The following is a 16,083-nucleotide window of genomic DNA, read 5'->3' as shown; positions in this document are numbered from 1 at the left end:
ATCAACCAATCAAAGTACAGAATTAATAAACATCAGCATAATCAACCAATCAAAGTTCAGGATCAATAAGCATCAGTATGATAAACCAAGCAATCAAAGTTCAGGATTAATGGTGTTCGTCGTACATATGCTTAGTACATGTTGGATTGAAGTATTATCTATCATCTTTACATAGCTGAAGAACGACTCTCATGTATATCTGTCTTTGCCAAATAAACCTAAGGTAAGAATGCTAGCTGTTGACGGTGTTATTGTGAGCGCCATAAAATAGATAAAATCAATTTGCATAAAATACGAATGGTTTTCACGGTTATTTGAATAAAGTTTAGTGATCATATTCTTTTCAAAGAATATCTTTAGTTCAGTGAAGTCTGGGATTTCCTCTCGATCTATCAATGATTATGGTTTTATTTCTCGTAGATGGAACTTAGCTCGAAGGAACTGAATGATTCATTGGTCCTTGTGAACATTCAAAGAAATGGCGATAATTTTCTTACCATAACAGGGAATTACAGCATTAAAACTAAAGGTATAGTACATAGTTTTCAACATATAAGAAATAGATTTAAAGAATACATATTCATGAAAATCATTTTTTGAAATTTAAGGATGTACTCTTCACTGATTCATCGGAATTCCGCTTTTAAACTTAACAGATTTCCAGAAAGACGAAAAAGAAGAATTATATTCCAAATGATTCTCAATCCCTAAGATTTAGCTGCAAGTTTTTGTCAACAACTAACTTGGCATGCTAATATATCCAAACTTTTAGAAGAATACTTTTAAATTGTTAATTTCTTTACGGATACATGTAATTCCACCCGAACTTTGCATTTTTTGTATTGTTTTATTCCAGGCGATATTCGAGGACCTATCAGATCGATTTTACAACTGAAACCCCACAGGGATACATCACAGAAACAAGAAATAGTTACTATTTTCTCTGAAACTGTTGTTCAGGACTGTCCCGAGTACAGCTTATCTTCTCCACAGCCAAACATCTTGCACTTGAAGAACAAAACAACACTACTGATAAATGTAACTTATCCGTCAAAGATCGTGCAAGATTCCTACCTCAAACTCTACATGCCAAAAACTTGTGACGGATGTGAAGACGTCGAAGGTAATGAAAATGTTTGTCAGGAGATAATCATCCCATATGAAAGCATTTAGTCACAACATATTTTTAAATTTCAGTACATTAGATTTTTTGGATGATGTGACAATATTAGAGCGTAGTCTATGTAACGTGGAGCAAGCAAGGCTATCTCCAACCAAGCGAGGCTATCTCCAACCAAGCGAGGCCATCTCCAATCAAACAAGAACACAACTTTAAATCACAACATTTATTTATAAAAGAAAGAAAAGACCACAAAATTGATCACCCATTCTCACATCTACCATTCATCTAACATAAACTTATTACGAAAACAAATGAAAATTTACAATGAAAAAAACCCCACCTATCAATAATCTCCATACGCAGTTAGCTGCCACCTGATGTCACTGTTCATTGTCGTCATCTTCAATTTCATTAAATTCATCAATGAGTCAGAACATCCATGACAAGTCATAGCATGTTTGCAAATGTGATTAAGTTCTAGATATCACTTTGGACGAACCGCTATCGTTCACTTTGCTGCAATCCCATGGTAGCTCTTGATTGTAGTACATCAGTAGATTCCATTGTTCTTGGGACTGAATCCAAAGACTATTCGTGAATCCCCGTTGAATATACGGTTCAACAATCCATCACATTGATTCTCTCTCTCTCTCTCTTTCTCACACGCGCGCTCTCTCTCATGCTCGCTCGCTCTTTCTCACGCGCTCACTCTCTCTTACGCGTGCGCTCAATCTCTCTTTCTCAAACAAAAACATTTTGTCTCTCGCACACACACACACACAGATACACTCTCATACACACACTCTCTCTCATACACTCTCTCTCTTTCACAAGCAGTCTCTCTTTCGCGCACACACTTTCTCTCCCATACACACGCGCACACTCTCTCAATCGCACATACTCTCATATGCTAACATTCCCTCACATGCGCACACTCTTCCACAAACGTACATACTCAATCTCTCTCACGCATACACACACACTCTCTCACGCACGCACACACACTCTCTCAAGAACGAACATACACTCTCACACACCCACACACTCTCTCACGCACTCATACACACTCTCTCATGGTGAAAAGACTGATGGGGGAAAACGGTGTGTTTGATTTAGTAACAGGGACATAAAAAGGTGTGTTCGAGTACAACACATTTTATAAAAGTAATCGGCATCAGTGATTGTTACAGTGTACACTAAATCATTTCCTTGGATTTTGTTCTCAGCAGCATAATTCTGTTTAACTATTTATCAAAACATTACTTGCAAACCTTGATTCATGCAGCACAAATGTCCGCCATCAGTCTTGATTTAGTTAAACCGTCTGATCTTCATGGGAAGGTGTACTATCACAGCGATACTAGAACAACAGAAAATGATGCAGCCATATTTTCATTTGATGGCGATAAAAAAGACAGCAGTCCAGGCTGGATTGGTTTTATGGCTGTGTCCGAATTGCTAGATTACAGAAGTAAGTTTAAACATTTCTATCCCCAGCTTCACAAATAAGTCTTTTTTGGATGGAAGTTATCAACCTGCCATTCCGGCATGGTGATGTAATTACGTGATAGTATGAGTACATGATGATGTGAGTATATGCTGGTGTGAGTATATGATGATGTGTACATGATGATGTGAGTATATGATGGTGTGAGTATATGATGATGTGAGTACATGATGATGTGAGTATATGATGATGTGAGTACATGATGATGTGAGTAAATGATGATGTGAGTACATGATGTGAGTACATGATGATGTGAGTATATGATGATGTGAGTATATGATGATGTGTATATGATGATGCGAGTACATGATGTGAGTACATGATGTGAGTACATGATGATGTGAGTATATGATGAGTGAGTATATGATGATGTGTACATGATGATGTGTACATGATGATGTGAGTACATGATGATGTGAGTACATGATGATGTGTACATGATGATGTGAGTATATGATGATGTGAGTATATGATGGTGTGTACATGATGATGTGAGTATATGATGATGTGTACATGATGATGTGAGTATATGATGATGTGAGTATATGATGGTGTGTACATGATGATGTGAGTATATGATGATGTGTACATGATGATGTGAGTATATGATGATGTGAGTATATGATGGTGTGTATATGATGATGTGAGTATATGATGGTGTGTACATGATGATGTGAGTATATGATGATGTGAGTACATGATGATGTGTACATAATGATGTGAGTATATGATGGTGTGTACATGATGATGTGAGTATATGATGATGTGAGTACATGATGATGTGTACATGATGATGTGAGTACATGATGATGTGTACATGATGATGTGAGTACATGATGATGTGAGTACATGATGATGTGAGTACATGATGATGTGAGTACATGATGTGAGTACATGATGGTGTGAGTATATGATGATGTGAGTACATGATGATGTGTACATGATGATGTGAGTACATGATGATGTGTACATGATGATGTGAGTATATGATAGTGTGTACATGATGATGTGAGTACATGATGATGTGAGTACATGATGATGTGAGTATATGATGATGTGTAAATGATGATGTGAGTATATGATGATGTGTACATGATGGTGTGAGTATATGATGATGTGAGTACATGATGGTGTGAGTATATGATGATGTGAGTACATGATGTGAGTACATGATGATGAGTACATGATGATGTGTACATGATGATGTGTACATGATGATGTGAGTACATGATGATGTGAGTACATGATGATGTGAGTACATGATGATGTGTACATGATGATGTGAGTACATGATGATGTGTACATGATGATGTGAGTACATGATGGTGTGAGTACATGATGATGAGTACATGATGATGTGTACATGATGATGTGAGTATATGATGATGTGAGTACATGATGATGTGTACATGATGATGTGTACATGATGATGTGAGTACATGATGATGTGAGTACATGATGATGTGAGTATATGATGATGTGTACATGATGGTGTGAGTATATGATGATGTGAGTACATGATGATGTGTACATGATGATGTGTACATGATGATGTGAGTACATGATGATGTGAGTATATGATGATGTGTACATGATGATGTGAGTACATGATGATGTGAGTATATGATGATGTGAGTACATGATGATGTGAGTACATGATGATGTAATTACGTGATAGTATGAGTACATGATGATGTGAGTACATGATGGTGTGAGTATATGATGATGTGTACATGATGATGTGAGTACATGATGATGTGAGTACATGATGATGTGAGTATATGATGATGTGTACATGAATGGTGTGAGTATATGATGATGTGAGTACATGATGATGTGAGTATATGATAGTGTGTACATAATGATGTGAGTATATGATGGTGTGAGTATATGATGATGTGTACATGATGATGTGAGTACATGATGATGTGTACATGATGATGTGAGTACATGATGATGTGTACATGCTGATGTGAGTATATGATGATGTGTACATGATGGTGTGAGTATATGATGATGTGAGTACATGATGATGTGAGTATATGATAGTGAGTACATAATGATGTGAGTATATGATGATGTGTACATGATGATGTGAATATATGATGATGTGAGTACATGATGATGTGAGTATATGATGATGTGAGTACATGATGATGTGTATATGATGGTGTGAATACATGATGATGTGAGTACATGATGGTGTGAGTATATAATGGTGTGAGTATATGATGATGTGAGTACATGATGATGTGAGTACATGATGTGAGTACATGATGATGGGTATATGATGATGTGAGTACATGATGATGTGAGTACATGATGATGTGAGTATATGATGATGTGTACATGATGGTGTGAGTATATGATAGTGTGTACATGATGATGTGAGTATATGATGATGTGTACATGATGATGTGAGTACATGATGATGGGTATATGATGATGTGAGTACATGATGATGTGAGTACATGATGATGTGAGTATATGATGTGTGAGTATCTGATGGTGTGTACATGATGATGTGAGTATATGATGATGTGTACATGATGATGTGAGTATATGATGATGTGAGTACATGATGATGTGAGTACATGATGATGTATACATGATGATGTGAGTATATGATGATGTGTACATGATGATGTGAGTACATGATGGTGTGAGTATATGATGATGTGAGTACATGATGATGTGAGTACACGGTGATGTGAGTACATGATGACATGAGTACGTGATGAATTCTTAAAGATTTACTTTTCTAATAATTACCGGTACTTACCATGAGAGATAAGAATACCTACATGTATCCCTATAATTCTATTTTCAAACTGAAAGAATTCCAACATGGGAATATGATCGAAGAGGCTGTTGGATATAAATTCAAAGATGAGTTCATTTGGATTGGAACAACTAACATAACAGTGGCAGATGACAGAAACTTAAACGTTCCTGATATAGAGATGTCGATATCGGAGTTCTCCAATTACGAAAAATTCGGAGAGTAAGTGCTTGAATATCACCCCATTATATTCCCCAAACATTGTTTTTACTGTTTCCTCTCATTATCAAGGTCTTCCGTTTTAAACGGAAAACCTTTTGTTTTTGTACCGTTTCTTCTTATTTTCCCCAATTCTTGTTCGGACGGTTTCTCAGAGACGAGTTATTCAATACACATGAAATCTTCACAGATGATAGTGTGGTGAACGTATTTGTCCTCGAAACGTGAACAAAATTCACTCAAAAATATTTTGTCAGGGAACGTTCTAGAGAAACGAAACGCAGCAAACTTTTATGGATGATATACCTCAAGTAGAAGATGTGTACTACAGTATTAAGCCACACGCCACTTCCGGTCATCACCAAAAGTGATCAAAGAAATGTTAAATTTCAACCTCATCGTTCTGGAATAAAACTTGTATTTCATAATTAACTATCTTTTGGAGTTTCAAAACACGTTAGACTTTTTACGGAAGGTCTATAATTTTCACGTACATTATTGACACCATTTACCTTCAAAGCTTGTTGAATGTACCTTTTAGAATTCACTTTCGGCTGACAGGTCTGCATCACTCTCTGTTTTCGTTTGTATAACCCCTTTCGTCTAAAACGCTTTCAGATAAAAGCGCTTTCAGATAAAGACATACAATTTTCAACGAATATAATCAGTAAAGAGGCACTGTGATTTCAGTGGTAAACACATCTTTAAATTGCTTCCGGTTGTCACCGGAAGTGAATAATGAAATAAGTGGTTCTATTTCGCATATGTTTTAACGTTTCACAATGTGTACAATATACCAAAGTAAGTTTAAAATTGGCTAACGTACGGGTATCTTTGTACACACACACTTGGGTGGGAGATGGCGACTTAGAATTTTGTAAACTTCCCCTGCTACATTGTACATCTCAGAAGCTATTTGAGATTGAATAATGAAACTTGTGTGAATGGTAGACTATTAATCTCGGCTGAGATTCGGCTTGGCTGAATATTTGGACTGACGCCTTCACCGAATATCAGAGCAGTCCTTCATAATTCATGTCTGGAAATTTACTTTCAGCTTTGGTCGATTCTAGCAATTAATGTGCACTTAGACGACACTTGCAGCTTAATTTCTGATATTTGGCTATCATTTTTGTCAGTCAGTTTCGGTTGTCACAAAATGTGATGGAAAATACTTCCTGTTCAGACCATTTCTTATGGATGTACCGCTTCTTTTTTCTTTCTATTTGATACACTAAGTAATAAAAATGCACTTCCGGTCGGCAGGTCCGCACTACTTTCTGTGTCTTTTTGTCCATCCCTTTCTGTCTAGAACGCTTTCAGATAGAGACGTGAAGCTTTCAGAGGTTATAGTCAATCAAGGGACTCTGTAACTTTAGGGAAAACACATCTTAAAATTATTTTTCATTGAAATATTTTGAATTCTATCTTGAAGTTATATAAGACTTGAAACATATCGGTTTGGTCATGCAAACGCGCATGTATGTGCGCTGGATTTTGATTGGGTGATACTTATGCTTCTATTACAGATTGGTTTTCATGGTCTGAAAGTTGTGATAAAGACATTATTGAAATTCTTCACTTAGTGGGGTTGTTGAAACCACTGCCATCGTGCATGCACGTGTGCTTAATTTTGATCTGATTATAATTAAAACTTCTATAAATTTCTTGTTTTGAAAATTATACTATATATAGTTACTGAGAAGTTTGACGGATTGGAATGGTGAAAATTAATGACCAGTAAGTACATGCACATTGGATTGAGTTTGATTGGATAATGTTTTAACTTGTATAGCTCTCCAATAAATGAAGGGAATAAGGTGAAATGCTCACTGTGTATAATCTATTGAAGGATTCAATGAAACAAATGGTACCACCTTTTAAATAGGGAGACGTTTGGGGAACATCTGTAATGGTCTCTATTACAACTAGTACTACATGTAGTTATCTATATAATCATTAATATCTAAGATTTATCAAACAATACTTGTAATTTACCTGACGAGACAAATTCCATGTTTTGTGTTTGTATTTTGAATTTATCAATTTTAGAATACGTACAGGTAAATAAGACATCTAATGGCGATATATTACAGGGTAACCAGAAAATTACGGATGACTTTGGACCACAGTATGAATTCTACTGGCAGTGCCTATGATATCATGGTTATCCTTTATTTTTCCCCCGAGTTAGAGTACGTAAAATACACACAGTATCTTCAAAACGTGGTCAGGAAGCCAGAGACATCAATCAACATAAAGGGGAGGAAAGTAATATTTAACGTAAGTAGATAATGAATGATGGTTAGTACAGAGACAAATATTCTGGATATGAGTGATTCCACATCCGTATGGTGATTATAGTTCCACTGTTTACCTTTATTTCCTATCTACCTCACACTCACATACGTCAGTATATCAGAAATGATAATTCTCTTTCATATCCATAGATTCCGAGAATGTCATTCGTACACTCTAGTAGAATCTACTTCAATGTCTCGTGTAATGTGAACACATCGGCATTAGAGGAGGAGAGGCGTTTTAGAATTGTTTATGAAATGGTGTACAGAGGCTGGAATGACACAAAGGATAGAAGCACACCTTTACAAGCTCTGACATTTGTGGAAGGCGAGCCAAAGAAAGGTATTCTGAAAAAAAAACCAACCCAATATTTCTAATCTTTTTCACCTTTTTATTTTAATGAAAATCTCTATTCTATACCAAACTCTTTCATACATATTTTGTTTTTATTTTGACAATGAAAAGAGGAAAAGTTAATATGTCCTTGTCCATGGAACGCCACACAGAAATGCGTTTGTTGCAAACCAGGACAATGTCTTTGTTACCAAACTAAGGACCCAGAAATATGTGGACCTTGTCAAAAACCCTGTGCCTGTGCTACTGAAATCATTGGTACGTGTGGACTACAATACATGTATGTAGAAAATGGCCCTGACCTATTACTAGTATTTTCCAGTTCAAAGATATGATCACTTGTGCCAAATTTCAAGTCTGAAATAGAGATTATATACTTTTCTTACCTATAAAGCATTTCTTCATTGGAGTTCAATCCCGTGGGGATCCGGGTTATAATAGGTCCTCTGTACCCCCTTGCTTGTCGTAAGAGGCGATTAAATGGGGCGGTCCTTCGGATGAGACCGCCAAAACCGAGGCCCCGTGCCACAGCAGATGTGACACGATAAAGATCCCTCCCCGCTCAAAGGCCATAAGCGCCGAACATAGGCCTAAATTTTGCAGCCCTTCACCGGCAATGTTGACGTCATATGAGTGAAAAATTCTCGAGCGGGACTTTAAACAATATACAATCAATCAAAGGAGTTCATTCATGGAAGAATAGGACATGTGACATTCTTAATTGTCGAGGAAAAATGCCACATTTTCACATAAATTGCACAGAATTTAAATATGAGCACATCTCTTGATCCATATGATAAAAAAACAAAACAAAAAAAAAACAAACAAAAAAAAAACAAAACATGGAGGGATATTCAATAATAGTTCTTTTGATAAACACTTTCGTCTTACACAGAAGGTTATGTTGAATGCAAAATGTGCAGAGAAAAAAAGAAAAGAAAAAGAAAACCGTCTTGATAATTGACTCCGTGGATGGAATTTAATGAAAAGGCTTTTTCATGAATTTTCTAATGTATAAACAATTATAGAAAGTGCACAAGAGTCTTTTATCTCATACATGTGGTGTATATTGAAAGTGGGATAACGCATTAGCTTTATCACACGCCCGTTTGATAAAGCACTTCCGGTCCGAACTACTTTTGACACTGTCTCCGCTTGGATGACATATTTTCTGTGTTTATGCATATCGACGCATGAAATAAAGCGTATAACTTTTTATAATTATTCATACAGAATTTCTTTATAGCAAAATTAGAATGATGTTGCCCCCACTGACATATAATGGAAGTTACCGGCCATAAAAATGCCAACTCGATCAATAACTACTAAAATATCAACCGTCTACTGGACAAGCGTAATCGAAAGTGCCTCGACATGCTGCGGTACCAAGTATCCACGAGCACAGTCTCTTTTTTCTGGAGCCATATTGAATGTAATAAATCTCAACCGCTTTACTTACTAGGCCTAAAGTGCCTTAGGATTTCCTCTCGCCCTCAGATCCACAGAAACCACGTGAATAAAATGCAAATGCACAAACACTTCTACTTTTCTTTGTAAACTGTTGAACATTCTAATAACGTTGCATTAAAATATTACTTTCATTGATCGTTGATACACATGTTTATTTCAAAAAGACGACATCAAAGTTTTATCAGAAGGTCAGGCTTACGTCAAAAAATAAATGTTCGGTCAATAGTTGTTACTTTGTTGGAATGGCAAAACCATTATTAATTATAAACTATAATTCCTTCTAAAACAATTTTCATCTATGGCTTCTTTTATAAAAATGCCCTTTTGTACTGTATTTGAATGAATTATAAGCGCACTATTTTTTCCGGCGTAAGGAAGACTGATAAGCATGACGTCTGAGCCACGGATTCAAAACAAATTCGATCAGCTGTTTCTACCATACTGGGATCATCTCAAAATTAAGCGAAAAGAAGACGTATGAGATAAATAGAACATCTATAATTGCGTATTTTGATATTTTGGTTTATCCAACTCGTTAAGCCTCGCGAATTAAATAAACCATATCAACTCATTGGATAACCAAATATCAAAATACGCAATATAGATATCCTCTATATATTTTTCATTATGATGGATATCTAAGTATTTCTTATAACCCAGGTGAGAATTCTTCATTCCTATAATTTTCATACTCATTTTCCCATGATACAGGGTACAGGAACTCCTCCAGGCTGTCGTACAGTGGTGTGACTATTACCTGTGGTGATCTGGAACCGGAAGGGAGGTATATTATAGATATATTTCCATAAAAACCTCAAAAATGAAGGTCATTAATATGGGAAGTTCAATAAACGTATGAAGACATTTTAAGAGTATTAAAGTTTGAGCAAAATCGCATCCGTTATTATTTGCCCAGCTAATTCTTTTGTGTACTGTTTTCAAATGTAGACATTTTTAATTATTCAGATTGTTAATGCTACAACAGCTTTACTATTGTGCTGTAGAATTTTGTTTTGTTTTCATTCTTTTTATTTTTCAAAATTTTCACAGATAACAAACAATCTGTCGAACTTTGTCATCTTACTTGGTAAAACTACACGGGCATGAAGTGCAATTCCGTAACTCGTCCTACAATTTACACGGGCATGAAGTGCAATTCGTAACTCGTCCTACAATTTATACGAGCATGAAGTGTAATTCGGAACTCGTCCTACAATTTACACGGACATGAAGTGCAATTCGGAACTCGTCCTATAATTTACACGGGCATGAAGTGCAATTCGGAACTCGTCCTACAATTTACACGGGCATGAAGTGCAATTCGGAACTCGTCCTATAATTTACACGGGCATGAAGTGCAATTCGGAACTCGTCCTACAATTTACACGGGCATGAAGTGCAATTCGGAACTCGTCCTACAATTTATACGAGCATGAAGTGCAATTCGGAACTCGTCCTACAATTTACACGGACATGAAGTGCAATTCGTAACTCGTCCTATAATTTACACGGGCATGAAGTGCAATTCGGAACTCGTCCTACAATTTACACGGGCATGAAGTGCAATTCGGAACTCGTCCTACAATTTACACGGGCATGAAGTGCAATTCGGAACTCGTCCTACAATTTACACGGGCATGAAGTGCAATTCGGAACTCGTCCTACAATTTACACGAATTATGGTCATACGCGACGTTTCGGACATTTTTTTTAAAATGACAATTTTCATCTCCTCGATATAAAGAGTTCTTATATGATTTCCGAGAATAGATTTAAATTTTATAGCGTAGTAATAATACCATACTTCTTAAGTCAGTCTGTTTAGTTCAGTGGTTAGGTTAACTACATGTATCTTGTAATGCAAAGGTAACAAGATAAGATGCAAGTGAATTGTCCCAAATATCTATCTATCTATCTATCTATCTATCTATCTATCTATCTATCTATCTATCTATCTATCTATCTATCTATCTATCTATCTATCTATCTGAACAACATTCCTTGTGTAATGAGTATACTAACTTGCAGATATAAAATCAAAATCAAAATCCTATTTTATTCAAATTTCCCACGGGTGACAGGACCGTAAACTTTTAGTTGTAAAATTATGCAAGCAGCGTTCAAAATGTCCCCAGGTAATTTATTTACTTTACAAGTTCGATTTTTATTCAATTTTTAAAAAAAATGATAAAAGTCATTTACTTTATGATGATATATTGTCGGTACTGCAAAATTTTCGCGCAAAACAGGCTGTTGAATTGTATGTTTTGGGTGAAACTAGGAGAAAGACATGGTTTGTTCGACTATACCTCTTTCTTCAGTTTTCACACAAGATTTAATTTTCTAATGGAACAGTATGTTAGTGCATGTACAGACTTTTGTCTATATGACTCATTTTAACATGTACAATATGTATGTAATTTTTAAAAAATCCATGAGTGAAATATTCTTGAGAGTCCCTCTCCGAGTAAAACAATATTCGAAAAATAGATAACTTTGGCATGGAACAATAGCACGAAGTGTCGTAGCAAGAAGTTGTCTGACAGACATAACCTCATTAATTAAGCTGCACTTCAACATCATTGTTTACTAGATATATAACATTATCTTTGTGCAGTGGAAGTTAATTGACTTGTAGGTATTCAAGACACAGAGTTATAAGCTGTCGCAAGGCGATACAAGGACAGAAAACCCAAGGTATCTATATGTGTAACTGTTAAATCCTTTAAAAGCAGACAGGAAATACCTTCAGGACAAATAACGAAATGATGAAAAATTGAATTGGGAATTTCCCCCAATGATTATGGCCACACATACGCATTCAATTTCTATTCACGATTTCAGAATATCTACCTGCCTTGGTATCCAAAGTGCTCGGTCTGGATGTGAAAACGAGGAATCTTTATGGTATAACTAACAATGGTAAAGGGTATGTCCTGAGTGAAGATGAGGGACTGTCCTGGGTGTCTATTCCACATAACAATTTTATAGAGATCCAGGCAAGCACCACATACCTCCCAGCGCACTTCATGTAGATCGAGATGAGGAACATGTATTTGACCTTTATGAACTAGAAGACTACCGGATAGTAAATTGTACTCTCAAATAATCAATATACACAAAACTTGTCCAATTCAACATGTGTTGTGTTTTTTTTTTTTTATTAATATTCATATAAATGTAATGCTTGTAATAAAAAAGGGAAAGATCATGAACAGTGATCAATCTAAAAAACATCCAATAAAGGATACACTTCAAAAACAGGACAAACATGAATCCCTACTAGAGGTCCATGCCTTCATTCTCTACACTCAGCACACAGAATATTCAAACACTAGAGGTCCATGCCTTCATTCTCTACACTCATCACAAAGAATATTCAATGAATCTCTACAAACACTAGAGGTTCATGCCTTCATTCTCTACACTCAGCACACAGAATATTCAAACACTAGAGGTCCATGCCTTCATTCTCTACACTCAGCACATAGAATATTCAAACACTAGAGGTCCATGCCTTCATTCTCTACACTCATCACAAAGAATATTCAATGAATCTCTACAAACACTAGATGTTCATGCCTTCATTCTCTACACTCAGCACACAGAATATTCAAACACTAGAGGTCCATGCCTTCATTCTCTACACTCAGCACAAAGAATATTCAATGAATCTCTACAAACACTAGAGGTTCATGCCTTCATTCTCTACACTCAGCACAAAGAATATTCAAACACTAGAGGTCCATGCCTTCATTATCTACACTCAGCACATAGAATATTCAAACACTAGAGGTCCATGCCTTCATTCTCTACACTCAGCACACAGAATATTCAAACACTAGAGGTCCATGCCTTCATTCTCTACACTCAGCACATAGAATATTCAAACACTAGAGGTCCATGCCTTCATTCTCTACACTCAGCACACAGAATATTCAATGAATCTCTACAAACACTAGATGTTCATGCCTTCATTCTCTACACTCAGCACATAGAATATTCAAACACTAGAGGTCCATGCCTTCATTCTCTACACTCAGCACATAGAATATTCAAACACTAGAGGTCCATGCCTTCATTCTCTACACTCAGCACACAGAATATTCAAACACTAGAGGTCCATGCCTTCATTCTCTACACTCAGCACATAGAATATTCAAACACTAGAGGTCCATGCCTTCATTCTCTACACTCAGCACATAGAATATTCAAACACCAGAGGTCCATGCCTTCATTCTCTACACTCAGCACATAGAATATTCAAACACTAGAGGTCCATGCCTTCATACTCTACACTCAGCACACAGAATATTCAATGAATCTCTACAAACACTAGATGTTCATGCCTTCATTATCTACACTCAGCACATAGAATATTCAAACACTAGAGGTCCATGCCTTCATTCTCTACACTCAGCACACAGAATATTCAATGAATCTCTACAAACACTAGATGTTCATGCCTTCATTATCTACACTCAGCACATAGAATATTCAAACACTAGAGGTCCATGCCTTCATTATCTACACTCAGCACATAGAATATTCAAACACTAGAGGTTCATGCCATCATTCTCTACACTCAGTACACAGAATATACAAACACTAGAGGTTCATGCCATCATTCTCTACACTCAGCACACAGAATATACAAACACTAGAGGTTCATGCCATCATTCTCTACACTCAGCACACAGAATATTCAAACACTAGATGTCCATGTCTTCATTCTCTACACTCAGCACATAGAATATTCAAACACTAGAGGTCCATGCCTTCATTCTCTACACTCAGCACACAGAATATACACACACTAGAGGTTCATGCCATCATTCTCTACACTCAGCACAAAGAATATTCAAATGCTTTAAATATGGTAATGTATGTTTGGAACTTGTTTCCTCTGTGGAAGTAAATAGAGAAATGGTAGACACAATAAAAATTCAATGATTTCAAAATCTCTACAGCTTTAATCATGGAGTATTATTTTTTCTGAAGAATACAACTGTCTACACTTAATTAGACTTGGGATTGACCTATGTGCATTTTTATCTCTAACAGAGCCTATCACAACCAACACAATATTCACATATGTCATATTTGGATCTATGTTAATGTTGATAACTGTTAAGCCAATACAGCTACGATTAGCATACTTAACAAACTCTATATCATACACCCTATACATATAAAACAGAAAAAAAATAAAAATTTACTTCAACTGTAACTGACTCTACCATACATTTTAAAAGCACTTATAAAACAAATACGCATTGCAGACTGTAACACACTTCAGCATACCTAACGATTTGTTTTGAAATAGTCCACGAAAATCAACATTCATAAACAAACTGTTCAATCTATAAATGCAAAAACCAAACTTCATGAAACACTAATAAATAAGACAGTCCATTCTTTTCTGAACACATCAGTCGATAATGCGTTTTCGTAGTTTTGACACTGAAAATTTTATGAATAAACCTAAAGTATACTAGTATATAACTATCTAAACGTATTCAAAGAACAAACTGTTTTTTGTGAAACATTGATGCCCTCGTAAAACTGTCCTACTACAAGGAATGACACACGTGACATATGAAGCCCTTCAAAAGTTAGGACCAAAGTTTTTACGGACTTAGAGACAGAAAAGCAAAAACTATATGTCCCTAAAACTCCGATTATGGGAGCATAAATTACACAAATAGGACATCTATGATATACTTTACACATATATATCAATATAAAATATACAAATAGGGCATACATGATATACTTTACACCTATATATCAATATAAAATATACAAATAGGGCATACATGATATACTTTACACCTATATATCAATATATAATACACAAATAGGGCATCTATAATATACTTTACACTTACATGTATATATTAATATAAAACACTTTCCAATCTTTGTTTAAAATCTCCAAATGGTTGACACAGTATCTGCCACGCTTCAGATTAATAAATCAAGTCTCTAAACGTGTTGTCGTCCCCCGTTTCCTCTCTCTCGGTCTTCAATATATTTCTGATGTCTGGAAGGCTGTTCAAAATTAATTTCATCATCAAATTTCATTCAGATCAATCATTCATTTCAAATGGAAGTATGACGATTTTACTAATTATGAATACACTTAATGTGCATAGAATATACATAAAACATTCTAAATTTTGTAGGTACATCCACTAAAGTCACTATTTCATAAAATAACAGATATACGCTAGAATACAAGTATGCAGGATATCAAACGATGGTAAGATTTTACATCACATGAAAAATTTAAAAAATATTGATCTTCAAGAGGTAATGATCAAA

At 35.7% G+C, this 16,083-nt stretch overlaps 2 protein-coding genes across 2 annotated transcripts in view; one reads left to right on the top strand and one right to left on the bottom strand.

Moving 5' to 3' along the window:
- Positions 1-1,277: 1,277 nt before the first annotated feature.
- LOC125654196 (uncharacterized) lies at positions 1,278-12,891 on the top strand. The gene is made up of 8 exons (XM_048884031.2): positions 1,278-2,594; positions 5,469-5,634; positions 7,728-7,914; positions 8,082-8,274; positions 8,398-8,544; positions 10,468-10,540; positions 12,395-12,453; positions 12,601-12,891. The coding sequence occupies exons 1-8, from the start codon at positions 2,414-2,416 to the stop codon at positions 12,789-12,791; spliced, it is 1,197 nt and encodes a 398-aa protein (XP_048739988.2). The 5' UTR covers positions 1,278-2,413; the 3' UTR covers positions 12,792-12,891.
- A 19-nt stretch (positions 12,892-12,910) lies between these two features.
- The window catches only part of LOC125656418 (uncharacterized), a 44,461-nt gene continuing 41,288 nt past the window's right edge, over positions 12,911-16,083 (bottom strand). Inside the window, exon 33 of the mRNA XM_056144767.1 lies at positions 12,911-15,810. Within this exon, the coding sequence (XP_056000742.1) occupies positions 15,729-15,810 (82 nt within the window). The 3' untranslated portion in view covers positions 12,911-15,728. The remainder of the gene's footprint in view (positions 15,811-16,083) is intronic.

Source organism: Ostrea edulis, chromosome 7 (assembly GCF_947568905.1).
Source record: "Ostrea edulis chromosome 7, xbOstEdul1.1, whole genome shotgun sequence".
Classification (NCBI taxonomy): Eukaryota; Metazoa; Mollusca; class Bivalvia; order Ostreida; family Ostreidae; genus Ostrea; species Ostrea edulis.
Note: the sequence above shows the minus strand (reverse complement) of the source record. Positions and strands in the feature narration are given on the sequence as shown.